Genomic DNA, 21,756 nt, shown 5'->3' with positions numbered 1-21,756 from the left:
TAGCCTCCATTTCTGACCCTACTTTGCACTAACTGCCCTATCCTACTCTATTCTACTCTGATTTGTCATCCCCACCTTGCTCTACTCTACCCTGCCCCACTCTTCACTTCTCATCCCACCTTTTTTACCCTCCCTACTTTTTCGGTGCTACTTTGCCATCCGTTCCCAGTCAGAACCTACTTTGTCATTCCTACCCTACCCTTCCCCCAAACATGACAAACTGGGAAACCTTTATACCCTAGGAGTGAGTGGACAAATGAGGGGTAGGGCTAAGGGAAGAATTTTGATTCACTTAACGAGAGGAGCTGGGGGTCACACTTGACCACTACAGCCCCCCCCCCCTCAAAGGTCTTAATCTTTGTCTTTACATCCTTTGTGTTTGCCATTGCACCAGTCCTAGTTTCATGCCTCTCTCACCCTCTGTGTTTCACATTTCTTCTTTTGGCGAGTCCCATTCAGAAGTCGGTAAGGGCTGAAAAACCAGCTATGTGAGAGTCACTGAGTTCATGTGTGCTTTTCAAGTGGCAAACATTTCCTCCATTCGACTCTGCGAGGCACCTGGTTGCCATGGACGGCCACGTAAACACACCGAGCTCCTCTCCAGTTTGTATGCGCACGTAGTGTGTGATTGGCTTTGCCGGCCTGTTGCTCCACTCTGTAAAACCAGTTTTAGTGGAGGATTCATGGCCCCTTTAATGGACACTGGGCTCTTTAGGTAGCGGGAGCAACAGCGACACTGTCTGTGCCCCGCACATGCATGCAGCACTCGCATTTTATGTGGCCGCCGTAATGGAGATGAAGTGACCCCGTGTCTGTTTGCAGTCTAAAGCTCCATTTAAATTTCACAGTTTTTCCTGCAACCCCCCCCCCCCCATCCTAATAATCCACCTCATGTTATTAGAAGCTGAAAGTGAAGCCCTTCCATGTACAGAATGTGTTTGTGTGTCTGTGTCAGTGGGTGTGTCGCTGCGCGGCTTCCAGTGCATTTGGAGATGGTTCAGGACGCGTTCGCCTGCCAATAAAAGGCTTGTAAGTTGTGCTGACCCAAAACACAGGCCTCTTGTCTCATAACATATTAGGTTCCGTCCTACAGCGCTCAGTCTTTGTTTTGTGACTCCTATATGACCTCAATCTAACCAAAAAGGGTTTCTGCGTCCATATGGTTTTATATCTCCAGGCATGTGTTTTTGCATCCTTCACAACCTAATTCGGAGGTAATGAGCACTTGGCTGCACCTTTCTTCCAGGGAACTGACGCAACTAGATGCTTTCTATAGGAGGAGGCAGGACAGCAGGCTGAGTAATGCATTTCGTGTTTCGTGTAGGAGTCTCACATGTTAGATCTATAGCTCCGTACGGTTCATTACGGACCCTACACACAGTCCACACAGGTTGACTCTATTTACAAATTAGGTGACCTCTGAAGGCGCTGGATTTTATTTTGGGCCATTGCATTAAGGGGACCGAGTACGAGGCACTTTTTTCATTTGTAAAAAGAAAAAAAAAAGAAAAATCATTAAAGTCATTCCATTTAAACAACCTTTCATTTCACAATTATCTACGACTTTGTGTTAATCTCTTTATATAAAATCACAACTAATTACATATATTACATTTGTGAATAACAAGCTGGGGAAGAAGAGACTTTAAGGCGCTTGAATACTTTAGCAGGGCGCTGTGATTGGTTCAAGAAGTTCAGGGGAAAGAAGTGAGAATGAGGAAAACTTCTCGACAAGCAAGAGCATGCAGCCGCGTTGTACATTTGTAACAAGCCAAGTAGGTGTTTGTTCTTGTGAAAGCTGCGCAGACAAATTAGGGACGGTGCATAATCTTTTGACTCAGTGCTAAATATGGTTTCCTAATGAATAGTTGCAGCCTTTTTTCTTCTCCTTCTTCTTCTTCTTTTTTTTCACAAAATCCACATCTAAGCTCAAAGCTTAACATTTTTCAGAACCAGTGGTTCTTATCTTGTGCTCAAGATTCCCATGAATGCCCCCGGGATGCAGTCAAGGTGGGCACAGTTTCACTGATATGCTGGGAAAGAAAGCATATTAATTACCCAATAATAATGTTTTTTTCCCACACATTTCCAAGGGGATTAACTCGAGATAAGGCAATGCAGGTAGGCATCCTTTTAGGAGGTTTTACAGCATAGGACAGCAGTCATAACAATGACTCAATTTACATTTACACTGTGGGGAAAAAAAGATTCATATATAGAAATAAGCAGTGAATGCATACAAGAGTCCCCTGTGAATCAAAGCTTTGTACTACGAATTTTGGCTATATGTCTCTACCAGCTTTCCTCCTCTGGAGCTCTAATTCACTTCCACCTATGAGGTCAAACAAGTAAATCCACGACCCATGTTTGCGTTTATTCCTTACGCTGTTCATGTTCACTTGGACGGGAGCTTGCAGCGTTCTGCAGGAAGTTAGTGTGAGTTGATTTAAACCAACCCGGATCCTCTAATTCCAGCTTCCGCTGGAATGACACTAAGGGGGGGAAAGAGATAAACGAAGAGACTGAGGGAGGGGTGATGTGAAGGGATGAACGAGAAGCAAGTGATTTATGAGTTAATTTGTCAGCTGAGGATAACAAGGGCAGAAACTCATAACTGCTCTTCCAGAACTCAGCCTCCAGCAGGATTCCTCCAAACATATTTACAAATGTTTGCAGCTTCTCCGTAACATCGCGTTGTGCGCCAAGCTGGAGAACCTTCTAGTAGTGCGAGAGCGGTGTGGAGGAAGGAAACGGGGGGGGGTGTTCACTGTGGTTTTGCAGCAGACAATTGATGCAAGGAACGGCGGTGACAACCTGACGAGAAGTACACGGCTACCCGTCAAAGCTGGCTTTTCTTTGTTGTGTTTTAAATCACGTTGATTGGCAGCCAGGAGGAGCGTGCGGTTGCAGAGGTATTCTAGGGCGCCTCTCAGATATGAATATGCATGCAGACCTCTGTCGGCGTGCGCTGGAACGAGCCGACCGGTTCCTGATGCAAGGATGTGCTCCTGGAATATCCAGCTGGGCGTGAACGTGGGGGTCTGTGTCGGCGATGAGGGTGCACAGGTTTCTCAGGTTACTAACCCCGCGGTGAGTGCTGAGCTGGTGTGCTCAGTCTGCGGGTCTCAGTCTGGATTGTCTCACCAACATAACGCCGGTGGTGGGCTCAGTAGATGGGCACGTGTGACGCCGTGTTCTGTAGACACTGGGAACTGCGAACGAATTTAAATCAATGAGCTCGCAGGCTAACCTTTTTGTAGATCCAATCTGCATCTTTCCAATCGCTCGTTATTAAATTATCCCCCAATTGGTCACGCGACAAAGGCAGCTGATGAAAAAGACAATTTCTTGCTTTTAATTGGCCATTTCACGTGCGCTCCGTGTACACCTGTGTGCAGCGGACTCTGCTCAGTTTGTCTGTGCGTCTGTGTGGAGCGTTTGGGTGTGTAATGAGAATGGGACATTAGCGAGGGCTTGGCAGACGCCGTCGCAATCTGTTCCACTCTTGCCAGCGAAGGAGGGAGAAAGGTTGGAGAATTAAACCCTACATTAGGAGAAGTTTACGCCGCCCCGCCAGAGTCCTCATAACCCTTGAACCTCTCTACATTTCGTCACGCTAAAACCACACCATTAAATGTATTTTGTCTTCAAGTAGATGCTCTCCAAGTAGATGCGTAATTGGGAAGTGGAATGAAAATGATTTTTAGAAGGTTTTGAAATGAAACATCTGAAAAGTGTAGTGAGCATTTGTTCTCGACTCCTATGTTCCGATACCCATGAAGCAATTGCCTTCAAAACCCACCTAATTGGTTGCAAGTCATGGAGGGACAAGAAAGTGCTCCTGGTGAAGACACCCATCCAACACTGTCGCAAACACGGTGGTGGCATCATCATGCTACGTGTATAGTATCCTTGGGCAGGTGCAAGGGATGCTGGTCAGGTGTGGGGGAGGGAGGGAGGGGGGGATCACAAGGCAATTATTTACGTGATCCCAGGGCTATCCTGGAGGAAACAGTGGCAGAGGTTAACCTTTGAGACAGGATGCAACCCCAACCCTACAGTCCTGGTTACAGTGGCCAGGTGAAAGTCCCGACCTTACAGATGAATTCTTTGCCAAGTCTTATTTTGCTACGACTTGTCCATATCTAGATGTACAACCTCTAGGTGTACAAGATGTAGAACCACACCCGGAAAGATGGCAAGAAATGTTTGCCACACCTAATTTCTTATCCCTGAAAAATCCTGTGGACTGTGTACGTACACTTTTCTTCTCACTTTACATGTATTCAATCATCTGTTGATCCGTTGCATGAAGTACATGTTCGTACTGAGAGAAAATGTGAAGCGACTCGAGGGGCACGGATGTTTTTTCACACCTGTGTACATTAGAGATAGAAGCAAAAAATGCGACCCAGTCTCCTTCTAAAACCTAATCGGTTTCAGGTCCGGCAACGTCACGTGGCTGGGCATGTGTTTGGATCCACTGCGTCGTGGACTCATTCGGATGTCAAACATGTGTGTATGTGTGCCCTTGATTGGGATCCAGCTCCTCATCTCTGACGATATTTGTGCTATGATTGATTCCCGGGGCTTTACCAGTCATCCTACCATTTCTATGTTTTTAATGCATCTTTACCCAAGTTTATGCGCACCACCAGCGGCGTGTCACACTAAAATAGCCCAGCTATTGTTGCCCCTTAGCCGGCCTGGATAGTGAAACTCATTGTGTTGTGATGGGAGGCAGGGGAATGAACAGGCCATAAACACTGGGCCTATAGCACCCGGAGGTCGCGCAAAGGTGAAGCCTCACTCTGGTTTTCCTTCTCTCTCTCTCTCTCTCTCTCTCTCTCTCTCTCTCTCTCTCTCTCTCTCTCTCTCTCTCTCTTTCTTCTTCCCTTTCCCTCCACATCCCTCTCTTGCAGTCCTTCTCTATGTCATCTTCTGAACGGTCACAGCAAGAGGGTCTGGTTTGCAGAGCAGAGCCCCTTGCTTTTTTTTTTTTTTCCAGACTCTCCTCACTCCTCCTTCCCTGCTATTCTCTTGCTCTCCCTCTCTCCATTCCCTTGGCAGCTATTATAGGAGGCATTTTATCCTTTGTTCCAGGCCCCATGGTGCATCTGGTCGCAGATATGGGGACGACAGGGACAGGAAACCGGCATGAGTTTTTTTGAAAGGAGGAGGAGGGAGTTTGGTGGGGTCAGACTGTAGATTCGTTGCTGAGGGAGTTGGGCTGCTGTTTTCCACCATGAAGGGAATGATAAGAGCCAGCTGGAGGAGGAAACAGATACAGAGAGGCAGAGTCAAACTTGTTTAGGAGTTGTAAGCTTAGCCCAATAAAACGTTTAATTCTTCGCGCTGGCAGCAAGTTTCAAGTCGCTTGCTCGACTTTCTGAAACGTCCGTCCCTCCTCAATGCGATGGGGCAGGCGGACATAGGAAGGACGGAAAGGAAGAGCAAGGCGGAGAGAGAACAGATCCAAGGAAGACATCAGGGAACGTCAAGAAGGAGAGGTCAACTCTTAGCCAGCGCTGGCCTCAACATGACCTCGTCCCTTCTGCGAAGGGTTTGAAGAGCAGAGGAGAGGAGAGAAGAGTTAAAGGAATGTTCGGGCCTCCTCAACCCACTCTGCCCTTGCTCCTCCTCCTCCTCCTTCCACATCTCCCCCAGCAAAAACAGGGTAACGGGGGGGAGGGAGGGAGGGAGGGAGAGGGAGCATCGGTGATAAAACTCCAGACATTCCCTCATTTGATGGTGCTGTGCCATGTCAGTGCATTCTTGCATTCCTCCCTTGCTTTTTAGATTTCTTTCTCCCCTCCTTTGAAACACCAAATCAGCCTAATGTAATATTGCAAATATAAGCAACAAACTGCTGAAACTCAACTTCCATTGATGAGATTCAAAGACATAACTAAAAATAAATAACAGATCAGTTATATATTAAAAAACAGCGAACAATCAGTTTTTTTTTTTTTACTGACCAGCTTTGCTACCCTCCATCTCCCTAATTCCCCGAAGGTCTGTCTTCAAACCATAAAACCCAAGGAGAAACACAAAAGCACTTGTGATGAGGGAATATTAAAGGAAATCTAAAGCAAGGGAGTTCCCCTCGCTCTTCAGGGTCGAAACAGATGCGGCGTGTTTGTGTCCTTTTGTCTCCTTCCTCCCCTTCTCACCATCCCCTGCAGCTCATAAACGTTCCATTTTCCAGCTTTTTTAAAAAGTCTCCCACTACCATTGTTCCCCCTTAAGTTCGGTTAATGCTCCCCCCTTTCAAAGATGAAACAGAAGTGTCCGGTCGGGGCAACAGCAGGAACACATAAATCAAGTCAGAAGCCCCCCGAGAGTCCTCTCTCCTTGGGGTCATTACAGGCCATGGGGTCATTTCAAAAAGGGGGCTAGGCCAACCGAGGCCACATCGGTTCCTATGTGAGCATGCACAATTAATAGGTGTGAATTCATGTAGGAGAAGGATTAACTCTCTCTCTCTCTCTCTCTCTCTCTCTCTCTGTCTCTCTGGAAGGGGAGGGAGTGATTTAAAATGAGTGTTTGTTTGTTGGGAATGTCCAGTTAAGGATAGAAATACACATGTGTATGTTCTCACCAGTACTTCTTATGTCTTCAGGACCTCTTCTGTTGCAATCACTTACGTTCTTAAGAGCGACATTCCCTGTGGACCCCAAAGCCGGGTCCAAATGCGCTGGAACCAGGTTTTTAAGGGTTAAGGGTTAGGGCCAAGGTGTGTAAGGGTTGAAGTAGGTGCTGGCAAGGGTTGAGTTTAGAGTGGTGCTAGTGTTAGGCACAAATGGAGTAACAAATATGTAATAAATCTAAGATCCTTTCCCAAGGATGGAAATGCTAAACGCGTGTGTATGTGTGTGTGTGTGCTCGGAAAAATGTTCTGTGTGCTTTTATAGGTGGTCACAGAGAGGTTAGCGCACAAAAAAAAAACGCTCGCGTTAAAAACAGTAACACATGGTCACCTGTCATAGCACAAAAACAATGCCTCTCACCAGTGGCGACGCGGCATGTTTCTCTGTCAGCAACACCCCCGCCGCGTTTGAAGCCGAGCGCGTTAAACCGTCAGCAATCTCAGCGCGCCGGGAGGCGGGACACCTCCGATAAAGAGAGAGCCGGGGCCGCAAGGTTTTTTCAGACAGGCAGCGAGAAGATCCTGCTTTGGGCCTCGCCTCCACAAAGACCCCCAGTGTTAGGGGCAAGCTCTCTTTTTAGGCAAGCTTGCACAAGTTCTGGAGTTCTGACTTTTCAAAGGCAACAATTTTATAAGCGAGGCAGTCAAGATGTGACTTTTGCTTTAGCGCTGCCGTGACTTAACTGTGGCTCAGCACTGCTTATGGGAGAATAATTACTCCTTATCACTGTTATGGTTTGCTAAGAGAAACAGGCGACTTTTGAAATTTGGTGGTTTTTGTGCTGGCTGCCAAGATGTTGAGGGTATTAGTCAGCATTTTTTTTCCTTAATCTTGTTTTGAGTAAAGCTCTGACTGTGTTTCTATGTTTTTGTCTCCTCTCCTTCCTCTTCTGTCCTCCTCCCCATCGCAATCCTCTCCTCCTCCTCCTCCACCACTCTCTGCAGGTTCATTAATGCGCGGAGGAGAATAGTGCAGCCCATGATCGACCAGTCAAACCGTGCAGGCAAGTCTCCTATAGTTACTGTTTTCAAGTCGCGCAGGCTTAAGCCGTCCCGAGTCCATGCACCCGGAGGCCTCTCAGTGGGTAAATACAGGACTGATGCTCCCCTCTTGGAATGTCCAAATCCTTCAGGGAATTTCCCTCCTCAGTACTGACCAATAAAGTTAAGAGGCAAAATATCTCAACATTAACAGCAACCATTAATCAACCTTGACATGTGGTGTGAAAAAGTCCAGTATTCACCTCTTTGCCAACTTGAAACCCTGTTTTGTACTCGCATGTTACTACTTTGCTACTTTATCATTTTGTACCCCATAAACAACCAAATTCTTAAAAACCATAAAAATGTTCAAAGTATGGTTTATTTCACCCGTCTGCTCTTTTGGTTAGATGTGATATTACGTTTTTATTTCCTGCCGAATCTGGCTCTTAGCCCCCAGTTTGGGCCACTGACGTCGACCGAGGCACGGTGGCCACAATATTTCTCCAAACCACGTACAAAATGATTATCAAAAAAACTACCTTCTGAAGGGGTCTATAAAGTGACGCATGGTCAGTAAAAACACGGGTACAAATTGACGCAGAGTCAGCGCAAAACGCCCCCGGGGCAGACAACTAAAGCTGTAAAAGTATGAGATGGCAAAGGATTATTAATGATGAGCGCCTTTCTTTTTCTAGTTATGCTGCTCACAAAGCCAGCTGTGTTCTCAGTATAGTTTGTCCTTAACCCCTTCTTGCCCTTTTTTTTACCAAATAGGTACATAGTAAAAAAAACAAAACTAAAAAAAACCCCAATCCTTTCTCCCTGGATGAAAGTGCAACCTAGAGGGACCTACACTCGATTTTTTTTTTTTTTTTTGGGTTGACCACTGATTGGCCTTTTTGGCTCTGGACCTGTTTTTACCACCATCCCCCCCCCCCCCCCCCTTCCTTTAAACACCCTCCCTCAACCCTATTTGCGTCTGTTTTAGGGAGCAAGGGGAATGAGTGAGCAGTCCCCCTGGTGCATGGCTTGGTTTTGGACTGCTGTAAACTTTATTACCTGTTATAGGGGTGAGGGGTCATGGTGGCAATAAGGGAGGGGTGGGTGGGGGGTGGGGGGTGGGGTAGTAAAGTTCAAAGGCATTCAGTGGGGGCCGATGTCCTGCTTTTGCTTGACTGGCCGCCAAACGGCCTAAATCGAAGGTAAGTGGCTTTCTATGAAGGCCGAACAATGGAGGGGAACAGAAAATAAGGGACTGTATCAGGTTTCACATATTCCTGCCGCTCAGTTTTAGTCCGTATTTATAAGATAAAGTATTAAGATAGGGGCGGATTCTGGGACCAATCAGGAAGAATGAACTTTTGTTGAAAACCGCATCGGGACCTCAACCTGGATCTCATTTTGCTCCTTTGATCGTATGTGTAATTATACATTGAGGGCAGAAAAAGTTATGTTAAAAGCATTGCTGCGTCATGTGCCAACATGTCTCTTATTAAATATTTATTTGAGCGGCTGGACATGTCAAACTTGTCAGTCAAAATTAAATACCTGAAATGTTTTGGATTTACTAAATAAAATTTGCAACGCTCCCACGGACGTAATTCGAAAGGTACCTGATGGCTGGTTGTGTCGACAAATCTTACTGAAGCACAAAAAAACATTCCATTTGAATTTAGAGTTGGAGTTTTTTTTTTTTTAGGCCCAACACACAACAATCCTGCCATCTTGACATTCACAGGCATTTAGAAAAGAATTCACACCACTTCAACTTTTTCCGCATTTTCTTACGTCGCAACATGCTCGAGATTTTCCGTAACAAACCAACACAAAGTCGTACATAACTGTGAGAGGGAAATAAAAGGATACATGGTTTCAGGTTTCAAATGTGGCATTCGTATGCATTCAGACTGCTTTACTCTTACACCCCTAAATAAAACCAAGTGCAACTAATTGCCTTCAAAAATCATTTGATTTCCAACAATTTAGAACAACCGGGCCATTTAACTGGAATTGTTTTATTGCCATCCTATAACACTTGTTAACGGGCACCCTGCAGCCAATCAGAATCGAGTATTCACCCAGACCACGGTATAAAGAACGATATAATCCCATTTCTATTGATCATCAAAAAATAGAAAGAAAATGACACAAGAGTAAAAATGCCAAGATGTGGCCAGCTACCTAAACTGACAGGCCCAACAAACAGAGGACTAATTACAGAAGCAGTGAATAGGCCCATGATACCTCTGGAGGAGCTGCAAAGAACCTCAGCTCAAGTAGGACTAGCCATTGACAAATTTCCTGTTATACTCTTATTTTCGCCACAAAGGGAAGAAGAAAGCTGTTGCTTTAAGAACATTTTGGCACCAATGCAAAAAGGTATTTGCAGTGGAAAACTTTCATATGAACCTGAACAGATCATCAGCACTGAGTGTGTGCGTGTGCATGTTCTTTTCTTTAGCACAGCCAAGTAAACTGTTCAGAGCTTTTTGGAAGACTGACAGAGCTAAATATATGAGATTTTAATGTTAAACAATTGGAAAACTGTGTATCCTTTTCTTTCACTCCTGATTTACGCACCACTTTGTGTTGGTCAACCAAATGAAACCAGAATCCTTTGAAGTTTGTGGTTGTACTGTGTTAAATGTAAAATCTCCACTCTGTTGTCAGAGCCTCCGGCACCTCAAAACAACCCTGCAACCGTCACATTTTAGACTTATAGGCATCAAAGTAAAGTTCAAACAAGTCGATCTTTACTCTGAAACCAAAGTGGGTCCATGTCTTCAGTGTACAGCAGCATAGATTGAACTCTTAGTCCAATCCCGATTAGAGCGTTTAGCTGCGTTAAAGTCCACCAGGGGCTTAGAGCGGAGAGCTAGCCATACCAGCATGGAGCAGAGGGACGTTGAGAGACAGCGGCGTCCTCCTGTGCGTGCACCAGCCAACAGATGATCCTGCGCTATCCACTGAGCTTTAATTAAAAGGACTAATTGACCACTCTGCTCCCTCCCACCCATCCCTCCATCCCTCCTTCCTCTTCCTATCCTGCATCTACAGTAAGTCAAGGAGCTCCCTACAATCCAGATGGCCAGCCAATGGGTGGCTTCGTCATGGACGGCCAGCAGCACATGGGAATCAGACCACCTGGTATGGCTTTCTCTGCGTGTCTGTCTTTTTCTTTGCTCTGTTGTTCCTCCTATCTTCCTTTCAGTCTGCTCCTGTGGTTTCTGGCTCGTTTCCATCCGTTTTCTTCCAAAACCTCCTCAGAATCTGCTCATCCTCTTCAACCTTTTTGTCCTCCATTTTGGCGTTTCTTTAGACGTAGATGCGTCCGTCGGCCAATATCTGCCGCGTTGGTGTTTTATGTCATCTTAATGTTGACAGAAAAGCTCTTTTCTTTTTGGGCTTTTACAATTGCTGCATGTTGCTTTGGGTGCAAACGGCAGGATGTGCACTCCCAAACACACCGAGAAAGATATGCACACACCATTTCCTCCCCCTCTTCCCTAGATACACCAGAACAGGTGTGCTCAATCACATTACACCACCATCCTCCTCCTCACTCCCACTCCCTCTAAAACTCAGTCCCTCTCTCACGCCATCGGCTTTAATCCCAGAGTTTGTCCTTAAGCTCTTCTTCTCCTCCTCTATCCCCTGTTTTCTGAGATTCTCTCTCAAGTCTCCAACCCAATCTCAGCCTCCACTCCAAGTCAGCAGGTTTAGATAAACTGCGGGGCGACTTAACCACCCTGCACCCCACCTCGAAACACTTCCACACACCTCTCTCTGCCAAATCCACAGGGCTTTGTTGCTACAGTATGCTGTCTGTCAAATGAGCTTCATGGTGAAAGCGCCGCCATGCTAAGCATGGACTACTCTGAGCAATTTTCTGGTTGACGTGATCGATAAAAAAAACTTCTATGCTAGTTAGCCGGAGACCATAAACCCTTTTAATTATTTTTTCACATTTCTTCTTTCTGTTCTCCAGGGCCGATGGGTGGAATGGGCATGAACATGGGCATGGAAGGTCAGTGGCACTACATGTAGCCCTACCCGAGTCTGACCAATCACAACACAGTGGGGGATGTAAGTAGACTGTCAAGACATATTTTTCTATATATAAACGCGCACACACACACACATATAGATATATATATAAATATATATAAGTGTGTATATATATATATATATATATATATATATATATATATATATATATATATATATATATATATATATATATATATATAGGGGTGACTGCTAGATGGCTTCTCTGTAGCTACACTAAAACAGCTTTAGAGGGTTTGTATTGCTCTGACTGTAAATCTGAGCGTAATGAGCTAAGATCTGTAACTCGGACGGCATGTTCTCTTGTCTTTCTCATCTTGAAGAGTGGCTCATGGACTGGAATTGACAAAAGTATAAGTGACAAAACTAACTTTTTTTGAGCAAGTGTTAGATATAACCTTTACTCCAGCTGAACTCTTTTCTCCACTAAATAAATGTGCTCAGATTGAAGGTCAGATGTTTTTTTTTTCACATTTAAGGCTGTGCTGCTGGTAAAAGATACACATATTTGGATTGTATAATTAAAATGTACTTTTAAGTATTGTCACGCATATTTTTACCGATATTCATATACCAATATTCATATAAATCATTATTTCCCTTGGAGTAGAAGTGATGTTGCCCTGTGTGTCTGTGTTTGTGTGTGGGATGATCGCAAAGCCTCTGTAAAGCAGGTCTTTATGAATAGCTTAAAAACAAAGAAAAAAAAAAGAGTATGGAGTTCAGAGTCTCACTCAGCATCATATATTATTAGCTATCACAGCTACAGCCACTGTGAATGTAGCTCCTTACCTTAACTTTGAGATTCCCAAAAGGTTGCCAAAGTGTTTTTGAAAGGCCAGCTCTCTCTCGTCTTCTCACAGCCCGAATAAACCGAGGATGTCACACAAAATAAAGTTTAAAGATTAAGTCAGAGGAAGTGCAGAGATGTAAGAAGCGATAAATACATTCACTGTTAGTGAAAATAATGAAACAATGTGTGTGTGTGCGTGTCTGTGTTTTGAATGTATCCAAATTCAAATTTAAAACTGAATGTAATCCAAGTTGATTGTCTGCGTGGGATTTAGATACAGCAGGTCCTTGTTCTTCACCCAGCTCATTTCCACTGTTGCTTTTTCTCCATCGTTCCCACCCTCTGTGTGGTGATGGGAGCTTTTGATCACGACCGCGTAACTCTTTGATTTTGTAGCTTTTGGACGCGTGAGAGCAACGTACAGCTACCCAACTGAAACTTTTTTTTTTCTTCATATTTGGCCCCAGAAAAGCAAAGTAAGAAAAAAAAGTAGATTAACAAAGGCTTAAAATACCATACAGTATAATTATAATATTAGGAATTTCTGATAAAAAAAAAAACATCTGTGAGAGAAGCGAAGACATGAGACAAAATGAACCTTTGTACTTTGAACGATTCGTAATTTTTTTTATTAATTTGTGGCAAAGAGGGAGAAGGGTGAGGAAAGGGGCGACGAGAAGGAAAGAAGGCAGGGATGGGTTGGGACAGGAGAAGGGTGGGGGGACCCAGTGGGAGGGGAGGGGGCAGGTAGGAGGTTACTATGGCAACAGACTGATTGGCAAAAATGTAAGCAGTCGTTGCCGGTGCAAGGAGAGCGAGAGAAGTGAGCGCCCCTTAAGTGTCATAAATCTGCCAGGTTGCTGTTGATGCATGAGCCACATTAATACACACATGCTAACCAGCTAGAGGAAGCCCCCCCCCCCTGAACCCACCACCACCACCACCATCACCACCTTCTTCCTCTTCCTCGCTCTGTCTCGCTCCGATATTGTGGTTTTTCTCACTGTCAATTTTCCTCCCTCCATCTCTTTCACACAACACCTTTTTTTTTTTTTTTTCCTATTTTTTTTTTTTCTTTCCCTTCCTTCTCACTTCTCCCCCCTCCTCTCCCTTATTCCTTCCCTCACTCTTGCCCCAGGGCAAAAAACAGACTCCCACATAATTCTCGATGTATACAGGCTGGATGGTGTCACCCGCGCGCGCATTGTGTTTTTAAAGCGGACGCCGGGTCCAATCTCACCAAGAACATAATTGTTTTCCTTGCGTTCCGCGCCACCACGGCTTGAACGTATACCACACACAACATTTATGAGTGAGATACATGCTGATGTGTGGGTGTTAGCCTGTGCACCTCCACGCCGGCCCGTATCACTGTATATGTGCGCGTGCATGTGTGTGTGTGTGTGTGCGTGTGTGTGTAGTAATAGGATTACTCCTGGCACAGAGAGGGGACACAAACTACTGCAAAATGGAGGAGGTAGCCAGCAGGGTATGGAGCTTAGCTGGGCCTAATTGACTAGATCCAAATTAAATATGCCGTCACCAGAGGTGTGACCAATGGATTTGACTTATTCAGTTTACAAAAATAGGGACCATTAACCCTCTGCATGCACTGTAGCGAAAACGTTCTGCCCATGTTTTCGCCTCAGATGCCGCCGCCGACGACAAAAGGCCGTCCGCCTCACGCGGAAGGACAACCTTCAGGTTCAGGACTGCAGGAAGTGGAGGCAGAAGAAGAGCTGATCGGGGCGTGCTTTTTTTTTTTTTTTTTTTTTTGCTTTTTTTTTTGCGTCCGAGCTGCTGTGCAAAGTGTGTAAACACGAGGACTGGTTCGCCGCGTCTGGGAAGCCTCTTTCCAGCAGCTGCTAGCCTTCCCAGCAGACCTCGCTTTAAACAGCCTCAATTTGCCTGCTGAATCCCGTAATTGGGCCACCAGAGGAATCCTCGGTGAGACGGGGCGAAGCTCGGAAAGGACGGGAAGAGCGAGGGATGGGGAGGGGATGGGAGAGAAATAAAGGACAGAGACAGAGAGGTAGACTGAAAGAAGAAGGGAGGGGCGGATGAAGAGATGGCGAGCGAGAGAGGGAGAAGAAGGGGGGGAAAATGATCAGAGGGAGGGGTAGAGAGGGAGTAAAAGGAGGGAGGAGGGACGAGGAGAGAAGCCGAGAGACGGATGATGACAGAAAAAACGTCTCTTCTTCGCAAACCAGTCTTTCCCTTTAACAGCTTCATCAGCTCGCCTCGTCTCCGTTCGAATTCTCCTCCCTTTTCTAGGTCATTTAAAACCCAACCGACGGGTTATATTCTTTCACGACCAATTAAATTAATAGGTTATTACGTGAGGGAGGAGTGGGGGGGGACGGTTATCTTACTTGATTAAGAGAGCACAGGTTCATTATATTTTATAAGCAATTTTCATTAGCGGCGTTGAGAATTTTTGTTACTGCAGGGGCTAAATTGAGCGGTTATTGTGCCGAGGCCTCGCTGCGGAAGGTGTGCCTGGCAGTCACACTGCAACATTAGTTAAAACTAAAGCCAATTAGTCCTGCTTAGTGGAGAGCGTTATGCTTTCCACCCAGCGATGATTACGGAGCTTATATCCCCTTGCGAAACAATACACCTGTCAGCGGAGATGAAGCCCGGCAAGTGAAGCAGAAGCGAGCCGAGCCTTTGATTGCGACGGGAATGACTCTCGGATGACCCTTACCCCTGTTCCCACTTCTTCCCTCCTTCTCTCTCTCTCTCTCTCTCTCTCTCTCTCTCTCTCTCTCTCTGCTGTTCCTCTTCCACAAAATTAGCCATGTGTGGCCCCTGCAAACTGTAATTTTGGGTTTCAGGAGAATTATCACCGAGTGGAAGAATTAATTATGACGCAGAGAGTCTGGAATTTGTTTCTTGGTTCTGCCCATTAGGAGCTTTTCCCCCCCAAATCGCGAACGCTTGACTGAACGGATGCTTTCTCCGCCGGTCTCGGCTGGAGATCCTTTGTCCCAGAATTCATCGCTGAAATCATTAAGCGCAAATTTGTTAACCTTCTGCTGAGGGGGTCAAGATCCCGTCCCTCGACCCCAACTTCCACAACCCTCCCGCCATCACCCCCTGCCTTGAAACTTCTTCTTTTTTTTTCCCCTGTGGAGGAACCTTTACTATTTAGGAAGACTGACAGAAAAAGAAAAAGCACAACAAAAAACAAAAAGAAAAACAGGTCCCCATGGGGATTGTGTGGCCCCTTGTATTGTGCATGTTAATGTGTGTCCCTGTTGATTCGGCCCCAGTGGAATACCCGTCTGAGTCGAGGAAATGAGACTTGCAGCTCAATGTATTGATTTGCTTATTAGGTGAAAAACCCCATAAGCAATGTTGAGCTCTTCCAAGCACTCATAGCATTATTGGCCTCTTGACATGAATTTACCGCAGTAATCAGTGCAGTCTTGTTAACCTGAGCTAAACAAAAAAATGCAGGAAAGTCACATGACTCTGCAACAGATGAACAGATTGTTGATGCACATTTGGAGACTGTTTTATTAACAGATTTTACTTTTCAAATTTCCCCACTTGTTCTGTGAGAGGTATTCTCTTTAGATTTCAAGATATTAGACATATTGCTGTTTTTGCTGCAAAAGTAATCCGGTTAGCAGCTTGAACGTTTGGCCTAGACCACGTAAAAATAAAACTGCAAATCAAGCTGAGGGTGAAGCACCCAGGGTGAAACATGGTGGCGGTAGCATCATGCTGTGGGGGAATGCTTTTCACCAAAACAAAGTAGGGAAGGAAAAGGGTTTATGACTTTAAAATATAAAAAGTGCTGCTAGCATTTATATTCAGCCAACTTTACTTTGATACTTCTTAATGAAATCAAGTTGGAATGGCCTTGTCAAAGTTAAAACTAAAGAATCTGTGACAGGACTGGACAATTGATGTTTATCCAGACTCGTCATGCAATCTCACTGAATTTGATCTATTTTGCAAAAAACAAAAAAACAATTTGTTAAAGAACATCAGCCTATTGATGGGAAAAGCTGGTAAAGCCACATCTCAAAAGACTTAGAGCTGTAGTTGCAGCAAAAGTTTATGCAAAGATTGTGGAGTTCTGAAGGCATGGGATGTTATCAAGGGGTATCACTGAGAATGGGACTGAATACAAATGCAGGGTGCAAGTTTCACATTATTCAGAAAATACATTAAAAAGTATGTCTAATTCTAATTGTGTCTCTATAATCCTCTAGTTTGTAAGTGCACATTAAAAAGTCACAGGTTTGGCTCCCTTAACGTGGGAAATAAAATGGAGAAAGACAATAAACATATACCTAACAACCGCTTAACACAATAGTTGACACTTGTCCTAAACAAGCTGCACTTTTGCTCTTTTGTAGCTTTGTTGAAAACTGACGGATGAGGGGAAGCGGGAAGCTATTATTGGTCTCATGCTCCTTATCCTTTTCCTTTCTCGCTTTTGTGTTGTGCGTAATGGCCCTCTTGTGTATACATATGTGTGTGTGTGTGTGTGTGTGTGTGAACAGCGGACGGCACTCTCAGGTGACAGTTGTCTATGGGTCTCACCTCTCGCTCTCTGGCTTTGAAAACACCGTCGGCCACGTGGCCTCGCGGTCACTTGCCACCTGCTGAGAGATAGATGAGTGCTATTGTTGCTGCTGTAGAATAGGAATGCAGGCAGAAGAGATCGTGTAGAAGATATCTTTACTTTTTTTGCATGCACCTGAGCAGGTTTGGTGTCCCGCAGCAGAAACACCAGTTTAAAGTTGTTGCAGATTAGTTTTGAGTTCCTGCAAGACATCCGTCCTGAAAACGTTAGAGAGAAAACCTAGGGCTAGTTTTATATTTCCTTGTAGGCCAGTTCAATAGATTATCCAGGAAATGTTACGCGCTCGACCTTGGATATCGCTTCAAACTGATCGTGTGTGTTTGGTCTCTAAGTCCCTTCCTCCTGTTAAAGTAGCATTACTGTTGGGTGTAGGATTAACTCACTAATGCCTCGGAAGCCCTCTGTGTCTCTCTCGCGCATCTGCACAGTACGTGGATTCCTGCTTTGGGTCTCCGTTCTGACCCAGATTAACAGGGTTCTGTTCGCCGACACATACTGGACTGTTCCAACCGGGTCAGAGAGCAGATCTTACAACGTCCATGTGGCAATGTCCGTACTGGCAAGCACCTGGCAAAGTCATCCCTAACCCTTTTTTCACAGTTTGTCACGTTCCAACTTTTATGGAAGAGCGGACAGCCACTGTTGAAAGAAAGACGCAGTAAACATGTGGAAGGAAGTGCTATAGTCAGATGACAATTAACATTTTTGGCCTATCTGAAAATTGGCAACCACAGTGAAAAGAGAAACTACCATTGCTCATAAACCTGAACATCTCAACTCTAATACGACACACGGTGGTGGCAGTATCAATGAAATTTACAGGACTGTCTGACGAGACCCCGTTTAAATCCAACTATTGTGTATTAACCAGTTTAAATGTCTCTCTTCTCAGAGCTGGAGGGGAATCGCGTGTCACCCAGAGGCCCGTGGAGCTTTGGAACGGGACACCCTGACTTCCCGATGCCAGTAACCGACGAAAACAAGTTTCCAGATTCAGCAACCGTTTTATCTGCCTGATGCCTGCCATGCAGACATCTTCCGTGGCTGCCTGTAATCTCTCCACCAGAATCGAACTGAGCTGAGTCGATCAAAAAGTCGCCCAACGACGGTGAAACCCGACTCCTGGCAGAACACCGCTTCTTCTTCTCCGGCCGGCACAAGACTTTCAGCCTCTTCGCTGGTGCCCAGACGCCCCACGCTGATTCCTCCATCAAAGTGATTGTGATTGACTTTTTTTTTGGGCAATTTGTCCGTACCTCTGGTGAATGTGGCACCTGGTTGATCTATTCTCGACTCCTGCCGGCAAACGTAAAAAGACTTGTCACGAGGAACGCTCTACTCTTTGGGACAGTGGACGGGGACCAAAGAGAAGCCAATGTCTGTAAACGGACAGAACGCTGTAGTGAAACAGAGGAGGTGCCCTTTGAAAAAAAAAAATACTGCGGATTGAGACCCGGATGGAGAGATGGCGAGAGTAATGAAATTAAAAATATAAAACTATATCAAGCCCTAGTTTGGGAAGTGAGTGGAGAAAGAAAATATACTGTATACTGTTGTAAAATTACGCTGGACTCTCACAAGAACTGGGAAACTAAGTATTGTAAATGCTATTGTATTGTTCTGCATATTATGTTGTTTCTAATAGATTTTTTAAAAAAGGATGTGAACTTTTTTCTCTTTTTTTCTGGTTTCTTTCCAGATTCTCTATCTGTGAGTGTGTGTAATCATGCGTGTGTGTGTGTGTGTTTGAGTGTTTGCACGCACCATCCCCAACACATCTGGCCTCCCCAAACCTGAGCTCCACTGAACCACAGCGTTTTATCAAAGAAATGAGAGGGTCGTTTCCGAAGTCTGCTCTAACCTTTTTGCAGCCTTTGTGGAATATCAAGGAGCGTCGGCGATCCAGGTGTTTTGTTTTGTTTGTGTTTGTTTATCATAACTCACAACCTCACCACAGGCATGGCGCAGATATTTTTGTTTCTACCAGTTAGTCGACAGTTTTTTTAGTTGTTTTTTTTTACCTCCAATCTATGTGACTTTGGATATTTTTCAAACAAAAAAATTGCTCGTTCCAACTTTTTGTTGCTGCAGAAAATGATCACAAAGTCATGAAATGGACTCCAAACATAAGGCAAGGCAAGGCAAATGTATTTATATAGCACAATTCAGTACAGGGACAATGCTAATGCTAAGTGCTAATGAACTCAGTTTCAAGAACCAGACGGACAAGGTTTTCCTGCTGTCCCCTTTTCTACTGCTTTGATTTTATACGCATGGGACGGGGAGATCCACAGAATTTAGTCATGGAGATGTAATCTTTACGAAAATCCTCACAGTTGATGGGGAAGCTACAAGCAGAATCCAAAAGACATGTTTCCTGTGTTTTCCATGTGTGTCTGGGATTGAGGGCCTCTGAAAGTCTGTTCCAGTGTCTTATTGATGTGTTTAATGTCACGTGGCGGCATACTTGCTTTTGCCTGCCCAGTGGACCCCCCCACCCCCCAATCAAATCCAGACGCTACAGGAAAACAGCATTTATAACACAGTCTATTCTTATTTTTTTTAACAGGTTGATATTATTCTTTAACATCCAGCAGAGAATATTAGCATAACACTTTCTAAAAGCTGCTGGGTTATAAAGAGCTCATTTCTGGTTGTTTCACTAACTCAGTCCCGGGTCGGTTATTAATCCACTCATGCATGAAGCATCCAGCTTTCAACATTAAAGTCCCAGCAGAGCAAAAAAAAAATTATATATAAAAATGTTTTAAATATGTTTTTACTTTCTCCATACTGTGCATTTGAGACATTTTTGGCTACTTGCTTTTTCCCCCCTTTTTTCCCACTGGTGTCTTTAACTAAAAGTAAGAAGCCTCAGACAGAAGTCGGTTTACCTGAAGCATCACAACATCACCTTTATGAGAGGACTGCACTACAAGGATCCAGGATTGCTTTCAAGATAAAATCAGAAGGACCCACCAATATTACTGAACGTGTAAAATTTTGGTTAAATGAATTTTTAATTTTAGCTATATTTTGTCAAAAACTATAATTTGGTATTAGAAAATGTCTTCCTCTTCTCACTGTATAAAAATGGCTTCTCTGCAGTGACTTTATGACCAGTTCTTTGACTAAAGTTTAAATCTTGCACTAACTAGCACTACCTACTTATCAGGTAAAAGGCTAATGTTGTCATAAGTCAACAAATTGGTTCCTCTAGTGGGATCTAAACTTCAAACAACAGCATAATTTCAACTATCTTATTTATCCTGTCAAAGAGATTCATGGAAGTCTGATCAGGTCGTTGTATAGTTAAAAATGGTGGTCACTGAAGAATGATTAGGGTTCTAGTAGTTTCAAACACAGCAAAACCAGGTCATGGTTTTTGACGAAATATTTAACGACCCAACTTCTATCCCATCAGCAGAAACCCAGCATTCAGGTTCAAGCAGGAGCCCAGCTGTTGTATATGTGTGCAGCATGTGTGGGACAGTACTGATGTGCCTGGGAATGTGAGTGTGGTAGAATGTGTGTGTGTGTGTGTGTGTGTGTGTGTGTGTGTGTGTGTGTATGTGTTCAATGATTACACTATTCATTGCTTCAGACATGTAATACACACGTCTTTTAAAATTCCCTTAAAGGCAGTCATGATTGGTATGCTTTCACTTTGAAGGGTATATATGTACATCTGTGTTGTAAATAAATGAATTTTTTTTCAAATAACACAACTTAACTAGTCTCAGATTAAATTATTATACAGATACAGTGCCCAGCAAATGTAGTCATGCGCCTTAACTGTTCCACATTTTTTGTCATGCTACAACCACAAACCTCAATGTGTTTTATTGGGATTTTATGTTATAGATCGAAACAAAGTTTTGTATAACCAAATTTTAAGGAAAATGAAAAAAAAGGTTTTCACCTTCTTTTTTTCTTTACAAAAAAGAAAACGTTTGTGTGCAGTTGTGTTCAGCCATCCTAATTCGATACTTTGTACAACCAGACTTTACAGTTGCGAGACTTAGGATGCTTCTCTACCAGCTGTAGAACTTGAATGACGTTTTGATTAATTGTTCTTTGCAAAGTAGTTCAAGCTCAGTCAGAATTGATGAAGAGCACCTATGAGGTTACCACAGATTCTTAATTGAATTCAGGTCTAGACTTTGACTGGACCATTGTGACAAATGCTGTATTCTTTGATTGAATGCATTCTATCCTGTAGCTAAGGCTGCTTAGGGCCATTGTCCTGCTGGAAGGCAAACCTTTGCCTGAGTCTTAAGTCTTTTGCGGCACCAAACAGGTTCTGTTCTAGGACTGCCTTGCATTTAGCTCCTCCTTCCATCTATTCACTGACCAGCTTCTCTGTCTCTGCTGAGCAAAAGCATTCCCAGGGCATGATGCTGCCACCATGTTTCACCATGGGGATGGTGTGTTAGGGTGATGCTCAATGAAAGTTTTCTGTCACACACAGGGTTGCATGAAGGCCAGAAAATATAATTCCATCTGACCTGAAAACTTTCTCCCACATTTGCTGTGTACCCTACATGGGCTGTGGTGAAGTGGACACAAGATTTACAGCTTTCTTTTAACGGGGACCCCATTTTTCCATGAAGGTCATATCAGTGGAGGGCACGATGTATAGTTGTCCTACTTCCAGAT

At 44.3% G+C, this 21,756-nt stretch overlaps 1 protein-coding gene across 1 annotated transcript in view; it reads left to right on the top strand.

Annotated features, from left to right (window-relative positions):
* meis1b (Meis homeobox 1 b) overlaps nucleotides 1-18,764 on the top strand; it is a 101,569-nt gene extending 82,805 nt beyond the window's left edge. Inside the window, exons 10-13 of the mRNA XM_012872825.3 lie at nucleotides 7,595-7,653; nucleotides 10,691-10,780; nucleotides 11,622-11,719; nucleotides 17,990-18,764. Coding sequence (XP_012728279.1) covers nucleotides 7,595-7,653; nucleotides 10,691-10,780; nucleotides 11,622-11,680 — 208 coding nt within the window. The 3' untranslated portion in view covers nucleotides 11,681-11,719; nucleotides 17,990-18,764. The remainder of the gene's footprint in view (nucleotides 1-7,594; nucleotides 7,654-10,690; nucleotides 10,781-11,621; nucleotides 11,720-17,989) is intronic.
* Nucleotides 18,765-21,756: the final 2,992 nt, after the last annotated feature.

This window comes from Fundulus heteroclitus, chromosome 22 (assembly GCF_011125445.2).
Source record: "Fundulus heteroclitus isolate FHET01 chromosome 22, MU-UCD_Fhet_4.1, whole genome shotgun sequence".
Taxonomy (NCBI): Eukaryota; Metazoa; Chordata; class Actinopteri; order Cyprinodontiformes; family Fundulidae; genus Fundulus; species Fundulus heteroclitus.
This window is presented reverse-complemented; position numbering and strand designations above follow the sequence as displayed.